Source organism: Nerophis lumbriciformis, linkage group LG15 (assembly GCF_033978685.3).
Source record: "Nerophis lumbriciformis linkage group LG15, RoL_Nlum_v2.1, whole genome shotgun sequence".
Lineage (NCBI taxonomy): Eukaryota > Metazoa > Chordata > Actinopteri > Syngnathiformes > Syngnathidae > Nerophis > Nerophis lumbriciformis.
In genome coordinates, this window is record NC_084562.2 from 10,688,930 (window position 1) to 10,697,415 (window position 8,486).

Sequence of the window (8,486 nt, forward strand, 5' to 3'; positions counted from 1 at the left end):
TGAATAACGGAGGAAAATGAGCTATTGCGCTAACTCCGACATATTTACATTGTTGCTCTATGTTGATGAATATGCATTGTCCTAGTTCAAAGAAATAAATAAAAACATAAATAAATAAATAGATGCAGCTGAGATAGGCTCCAGCACCCCCCGCGACCCCGAAAGGGACAAGCGGTAGAAAATGGATGGATGGATGGATAAATAAATAAATACAATTAAATATGAATAACATAGGTTTACTACACATGGTTCACCATAGAGGGCGCTATGGCGCTACGACATACAAGTAAAAAGAGACACGAGGAAGACCAACAACAAGCCTCCTCATTGGTTGTGACGTCAAGCCGGCCCCTGTGTTTGGAATGGATGCCGGAAGTTGGGTGAGCTCGGAGGTCGAACACGACAACTCTCCCGCAGCTTCTCGCTTTTAACTGTTCGATAAGAAACGACATATTCGAACATTACTCGTCGCTATGTTATTCAAATTATTCAGGACGTAAACATCTGTCCAAAGAGGTAAGTGTTCTGTCATGAATGCTATGCTAACACATTAGATATACATTGTGACCAGCATTAGCATAGCATTAGCGTCAATAATGCAGCAGGTGACAGCTACATCTTAATGACTTGTGTAAACATGAACTGGAAATCTCATTTACAAAATATACAATATAAGGTGGCAAGAAACATTTCAATAATGAACAAAGCAAAATACGTCCTGGGCCAAAAATCACTTTATATTCTCTACTGCTCGCTAGTATTACCATGTCTGAGTTATTGTGCAGAAATAACTACAGATGTGAAGAGAATTATATTTATATAGCGCTTTTCTCTAGTGGCTCAAAGCGCTTTTAAATAGTGAAACCCAATATCTAAGTTAGATTTAAACCAGTGTGTATATGCTGCTGCATCCAAAAGAAATGAATAAAGTGGAATTTTGTTGGTACCAATACAATAAACCATTGAAACGCTGTAAAATGTAAAGATTTTAGAAGAAGAATGTCTAAGCAGTACCAGAGTGACGCTAAAGAGGAACTAAAATGTGAATATGAATATGTTGATGCAAAAATATGCAGTATTTGTAAAAAAAAAAAAAAAATAAATCGCATATTGGAATATGTATGTGTGTATATATCCATCCATCCATCCATCTTCTTCCGCTTATCCGAGGTCGGGTCGCGGGGGCAGCAGCCTAAGCAGGGAAGCCCAGACTTCCCTCTCCCCAGCCACTTCGTCCAGCTCCACCCGGGGGATCCCGAGGCGTTCCCAGGCCAGCCGGGAGACATAGTCTTCCCAACGTGTCCTGGGTCTTCCTCGTGGTCTCCTACCGGTCGGACATGCCCTAAACACCTCCTTAGGGAGGCGCTCGGGTGGCATCCTGACCAGATGCCCGAACCACCTCATCTGGCTCCTCTCGATGTGGAGGAGCAGCGGCTTTACTTTGAGCTCCCCCCGGATGACAGAGCTTCTCACCCTATCTCTAAGGGAGAGCCCCGCCACCCGAGCTGTATATATATATATATATATATATATATATATATATATATATATATATATATATATATATATACATACATATACACCTGGGGATAGGTTGATTGGCAACACTAAAATGGCCCTAGTGTGTGAATGTTAGTGTGAATGTTGTCTGTCTATCTGTGTTGGCCCTGTGATGAGGTGGCGACTTGTCCAGGGTGTATCCCGCCTTCCGCCCGAATGCAGCTGAGATAGGTTTCAGCACCCCCCGCGACCCCAAAAGGGACAAGCGGTAGAAAATGGATGGATGGATTGATTGATTGTTTTGGCTGGATGGCAATCGGAGTGCCTTAGCTTGCTAACATGCTAACATTAGCATGCTAACTTTTTGCGCTACTTTTGCAACCGTCTACACCAAAGTTATAACTTGGTATGTGACATTTGTTTCCTGTTAGCATGCAAATGATAGCATGCTGGCAAGCTAACTTAAGCATGCTAAGTTTTTCATCTAATTTAAAAAAAAAATCTCTATTTTCGCAGCCTTTGAATGATTGATTGAAACTTTTATTAGTAGATTGCACAGTACAGTACATATTCCGTACAATTGACTACTAAATGGTAACACCCGAATACGTTTTTCAACTTGTTTTAGTCGGGTTCCACGTTAATCAATTCATGGTAAACATACATATATCTTTGAGTCATATAACTTGGTATTTGAAACATGCTAACTGTTATCATGCTAACGGTTTTACACATGCTAAATGTTAGCATTTTAATGTGCGCATGCTAACGTTTAGGCTCGCCGTGTAGCTCATTTTGTACTGTTACACCTAGAACTCTCGGATTCAGACACTCGGCACCATCTTAAAAGTGCGGCGGCTTCTTGGGACCCCCAGCCAGAGGTCCAGAGCACAGATAGCAGGCCTATCAAAATCTCTGCGGGAATTTTCAAATTAAAAAAAAAAATAGGTGCAGTACTGTATTTTTCGGACTATAAGTCGCAGTTTTTTTCATAGTTTGGCCGTGGGTGCGTCTTATACTCAAGAGCGACTTATGTGTGAAATTATGAACACGTTACCGTAAAATATCAAATAATATTATTTAGCTCATTCACGTAAGAGACTAGACGTATAAGATTTCATGGGATTTAGCGATGAGGAGTGACAGATTGTTTGGTAAACGTATAGCATGTTCTATATGTTATAGTTATTTGAATGACTCTTACCATAATATGTTACGTTAACATACCAGGTACGTTCTCAGTTGGTTATTTATGCCTCATATAACGTACACTTATTCAGCCTGTTGTTCACTATTCTTTATTTATTTTAAATTGCCTTTCAAATGTCTATTCTTGGTGTTGGGTTTTATCAAATAAATTTCCCCCCAAAAATGCGACTTATATATGTTTTTTTCCTTCTTTATTATGCATTTTCGGCCGGTGCGACTTATACTCCGAAAAATACGGTACATATTAATAAACATAGAGTAATACCTTTTTTTGCGTGTTTAATAAGAGGCAAAAATCCCTCTAACAATATTCCTTTTCTTGGCAGTCATGAGTCATTCAAATGAGGATGCTGCTACGAATGGCACCATGCAGCAAAAGAGGAACATCCAGATCATTGAGTGGGAGGACTTGGACAAAAGGAAGTTCTATTCTTTTGGGGTGTTCATTACCTTGAGCATCCGGGCCACGGTCTACCCGGCCACCCTGATCCGGACTCGGCTTCAGGTGCAGCGGGGCAAATCCCTCTACGGCGGCACCTTCGACGCCTTCGTCAAGATCCTGCGGGCGGAGGGCGTTCGGGGCCTATACCGTGGCTTCATGGTGAACACCTTCACCATCATCTCTGGCCAGGCTTACATAACCACCTACGAGCTGGTGAGGAAGTATGTGTCCAACTATTCTGACGACAACACAGTCAAATCGCTGGTGGCGGGTGGCGCGGCTTCCATGGTGGCCCAGAGCATCACCGTGCCCATCGACGTGGTGTCGCAGCAGCTGATGATGCAAGGCCAGGGGGAGCACCTCAGCCGCTTTCGCCTTCATTCTAAATCAGAGACCGGCAAGCCAAAAAGAGTGTTTGGCCAAACCAGAAGCATTGTGACCCAAATATTTGCTGCTGATGGTTTACCAGGCTTCTACAGGGGAGCTGTTGCTTCTTTACTTACCTACATCCCAAATAGCGCCGTCTGGTGGCCGTTCTACCATTTTTATGCTGGTAATCTGAAATTTCCTCCTCGCAGAGCACCTTTTTGTAGTGGAACTAAATCAATGAAATTTCCATATCGTCTTCCTGTATGTGTTCCACAGAGCAGCTGTCAAACCTGGCCCCATCTGACTGTCCTCATATTGTCCTCCAAGCCATGGCTGGGCCACTCGCGGCCGCCACTGCCTCCACTGTCACCAACCCGATGGATGTTGTCAGAGCCAGGGTGCAGGTAAGCCTCGACGGGGATATTTCAAAGATAGCTCACATTTCATTAGAAACGACCAGGAAAGGAATATTAAAGTTAAAGTACCAATGATTGTCACACACACACTAGGTGTGGCGAAATTATTCTCTGCATTTGACCCATCACCCTTGATCACCCCCTGGGAGGTGAGGAGAGCAGTGAGCAGCAGCGGCGGCCGCGCCCGGGAATTATTTTCGGTTATTTAACCCCCAATTCCAACCCTTGATGCTGAGTGCCAAGCAGGGAGGTAATGGGTCCCATTTTTATAGTCTTTGGTATGACTCGGCCGGGGTTTGAACTCACGACCTACCGATCTCAGGGCGGACACTCTAACCAATTAACAGCTGGGTAGGGTTGTACGGTATACCGGTATTAGTATAGTGCCGCGATACTAATGAATCATATTCGGTACTATACCGCCTTTGAAAAGTACCGGTCCCCCACATGTTTATACACTCATGAAATACGACCCTGGACACATGAGGACTTTATATATGACCAAAGTATGATCCTGTAACGACTTGGTATCGGATTGATACCCAAATTTGTGGTATCATCCAAAACTAATGTAAAGTATCAAACAACCACAGAATAAGTGATTATTACATTTTAACAGAAGTGTAGATAGAACATGTTAAAAGAGAAAGTAAGCAGATATTAACAGTAAATGAAAAAGTAGATTAATAATTAATTTTCTACCACTTGTCCTTAATAATTTTTGACAAAATAATAGAATGATAAATGACACAATATGTTACTGCATATGTCAGCAGACTAATTAGGAGTCTTTGTTTCTTTACTTACTACTAAAAGACAAGTTATCTAGTATGTTCACTATTTTATTTAAGGACAAACTTGCAATAAGAAACATATGTTCAATGTATCGTAACATTTTTTTTAATTTTATTTATTTATTTTTCCATTTTTATTTTTTATTTAATTTAATTAAATTTTTTTAATTAATCAATCCAACAAAACAATACACAGCAATACCATAACAATGCAATCCAATTCCAAAACCAAACCCGACCCAGCAACACTCAGAACTGCAATAAACAGAGCAATTGAGAGGAGACACAAACACGACACAGAACAAACCAAAAGTAGTGAAACAAAAATGAATATTATCAACAACAGTATCAATATTAGTTACAATTTCAACATAGCAGTGATTAAAAATCCCTCATTGACATTATCATTAGACATTTATAAAAATAAAATAAAAATGAACAATAGTGTCACAGTGGCTTACACTTGCATCGCATCTCATAAGCTTGACAACAAACTGTGTCCAATATTTTCACAAAGATAAAATAAGTCATATTTTTGGTTCATTTAATAGTTAAAACAAATTTACATTATTGCAACCAGTTGATAAAACATTGTCCTTTACAATTATAAAAGCTTTTTACAAAAATCTACTACTCTGCTTGCATGTCAGCAGACTCTGGGGTAGATGCTGCTGAAATCCTATGTATTGAATGAATAGAGAATCGTTTCGAATGGGGAAAATATCGTTTTTGAATCGAGAATCGCGTTGAATCGGAAAAAAAAAAGATTTTGAATCGAATCGTGACCCCAAGAATCGATATTGAATCGAATCGTGGGACGCCCAAAGATTCGCAGCCCTATGAACGAATCAAACCAAATTGTTGCTGGTGTAATAATAGTATTTTGTTTAGGTTGAAGGACGCACTTCAATCATCGACACATTCAGGCAGCTGATCAGGGACGAAGGCGTCTGGGGTTTGACCAAAGGACTGTCGGCCCGCATCATTTCTTCCACTCCCACCGCCATCGTCATGGTGGTCGGCTACGAGACCCTCAAAAAAGTGAGTTTGCGGCCTGAGCTGGTGGACTCCAGACACTGGTAGATGCCACTTTGTCACCAGGACCACGTGCCATGTGAGAAGAGAAGCTCCATACAGGACACAAAAACAAAAGTACCTCACTTTTTTAAAAGTAGACCAAAACAGTTGATTTTTGTTGTTATTCGGAGAATGTTTGTGCTTGGTGTCAACTGCTCTACATCATCAAGAGATCCAACGTGGTGGGCCAACATCAGGTTAGAAGTACCACTATTGCTACTACTAGTACTACTCTTGCCTTTTTTTAAATTGTTTTTGCCTTTATCAAGTAACATTTGTGAAATATATCTGTTTTGTAGGTATGTTGTGTATGTGTTGTAATTAATAATGGATGACAAAATGGCAAATTCCGTGCAACAAAGCAAACCTAAGTACTGGAGGAACACAACTATTAGACTGTGTGCGTGTTCCAGGTTTAACAAGTGCAGTTTTGTTGTGTGTGTTGTACCCTTTTAAGCACAAACTGAATCCGTACATTTGTTTTTAATAATGTCTTACAATTTATTATGCTTAGTGTTTTTATTTGGTGTTGGTGTTTCTTTATAATGCACCCCCCGCGACCCTGTAAGGGACAAGCGGTAGAAAATGGATGGATGGATGGATGGAATTAGTTTAGACATCTAAATTAATGCCATTGTCACCATGAATAAGGACATTTTATTGGTGGGACCTTGCTGCTTTTGTACAGTTTTTGGGGGGTAATGTGGCAATTTTAATGCAACAAACTATTAATGAGTAAGATATAACCTATATTGGGGTAACACTTACGGTGATGCAGGGATTTTATTTGGACTTTGCTTAGAAAACTTACTGAAATAATGTGAAAACTACTTTAAGGAATTATGTTGAAATGCAATTTACAAGAACATACAGTGGTACCTTGGTTTTCTTACACCTCACTTCTCATATACGAAAATCTTTGCCCAAATGTTGACCTAGTTTTCGTTAACCGTCTGTTAGCACACAACCAAACATTGTGTGGAAGTCGTCATTCAGGTGAATTGAGTGCCAAAACAGACGAGTCTCGCGTGTCTGCGCTTTTATTAATTGAGTACAGCTGCAAAATAGCAAGCATGGAATCAAAGAAAGTTTTCAGACCTTTGATAAAGAAGGTGAGGAACATTGTTGGATTGATGCCAAAAACTGGTGGCATCCACTCATCAGTGGTTTATGGTAAAACTTATTTTAAATGTTGATTTAACCATTTAATTAATAATTTCCATGTTTTATGCATTGTTTTCGATATGTAAAACCATAATTATTCTACAAACCCCATTTCCATATGAGTTGGGAAATTGTGTTAGATGTAAATATAAACGGAATACAATGATTTGCAAATCATTTTCAACCCATATTCAGTTGAATATGCCACAAAGACAACATATTTGATGTTCAAACTGATAATGATTATTTGCAAAAAAAAAAAAGTTTAACTTTAGAATTTGATGCCAGCAACACGTGACAAAGAAGTTGGGAAAGGTGGCAATAAATACTGATAAAGTTGTGGAATGCTCATCAAACACGTATTTGGAACATCCCACAGGTGAACAGGCAAATTGGGAACAGGTGGGTGCCATAATTGGTTATAAAAGTAGATTCCATGAAATGCTCAGTCATTCACAAACAATAATGGGGTGAGGGTCACCACTTTGTCAACAAATGTGTGAGCAAAATGTTGAACAGTTTAAGAAAAACCTTTCTCAACCAGCTATTGCAAGGAATTTAGGGATTTCACCATCTACGGTCCGTAATATCATCAAAGGGTTCAGAGAATCTGGAGAAATCACTGCACGTATGCAGCTAAGCCCGTGACCTTCGATCCCTCAGGCTGTACTGCACCAACAAGCGACATCAGTGTGTAAAGGATATCACCACATGGGCTCAGGAACACTTCAGAAACCCACTGTCAGTAACTACAGTTGGTCGCTACATCTGTAAGTGCAAGTTAAAACTCTCCTATGCAAGGCGAAAAACGTTTATCAACAACACCCAGAAACGCAGTCGGCTTCGCTGGGCCTGAGCTCATCTAAGATGGACTGATACAAAGTGGAAAAATGTTCTGTGGTCTGATGAGTCCACACTTCAAATTATTTTTGGAAACTGTGGACGTTGTGTCCTCCGGACCAAAGAGGAAAAGAATCATCCAGATTGTTATAGGCGCAAAGTTGAAAAGCCAGCATCTGTGATGGTATGGGGGTGTATTAGTGCCCAAGACATGGGTAACTTACACATCTGTGAAAGCGCCATTAATGCTGAAAGGTACATACAGGTTTTGGAGCAACATATGTTGCCATCCAAGCAACGTTACCATGAACGCCCCTGCTTATTTCAGCAAGACAATGCCAAGCCACGTGTTACATCAACGTGGCTTCATAGTAAAAGAGTGCGGGTACTAGACTGGCCTGCCTGTAGTCCAGACCTGTCTCCCATTAAAAATGTGTGGCGCATTATGAAGCCTAAAATACCACAACGGAGACCCCGGACTGTTGAACAATTTAAGCTGTACATCAAGCAAGAATGGGAAAGAATTCCACCTGAGAAGCTTAAAAAATGTTTCTCCTCAGTTTCCAAACGTTTACTGAGTGTTGTTAAAAGGAAAGGCCATGTAACACAGTGGTGAACATGCCCTTTCCCAACTACTTTGCCACGTGTTGCAGCCATGAAATTCTAAGTTAATTA

General features: G+C 40.4%; 1 protein-coding gene across 1 annotated transcript; it reads left to right on the forward strand.

The window, feature by feature from the left end:
• The first annotated feature begins 355 nt into the window (after nt 1–355).
• Nucleotides 356–7,098, forward strand: slc25a44b (solute carrier family 25 member 44b). Its single transcript, XM_061974860.2, has 4 exons — nt 356–516; nt 3,036–3,704; nt 3,797–3,924; nt 5,622–7,098. Exons 2-4 carry the CDS (start codon nt 3,038–3,040, stop codon nt 5,811–5,813), a joined length of 987 nt encoding a protein of 328 aa, XP_061830844.1. The 5' UTR covers nt 356–516; nt 3,036–3,037; the 3' UTR covers nt 5,814–7,098.
• Nucleotides 7,099–8,486: the final 1,388 nt, after the last annotated feature.

Excerpts from the sequence above, each read along its gene's own strand:
- slc25a44b (XM_061974860.2), top strand. The coding sequence starts at position 3,038 with ATGAGTCATTCAAATGAGGATGCTGCTACGAATGGCACCATGCAGCAA. Across the intron at positions 3,705-3,796 it reads GTTCTACCATTTTTATGCTG|AGCAGCTGTCAAACCTGGCC; the intron begins GTAATCTGAAAT and ends TGTGTTCCACAG. Across the intron at positions 3,925-5,621 it reads TTGTCAGAGCCAGGGTGCAG|GTTGAAGGACGCACTTCAAT; the intron begins GTAAGCCTCGAC and ends TATTTTGTTTAG.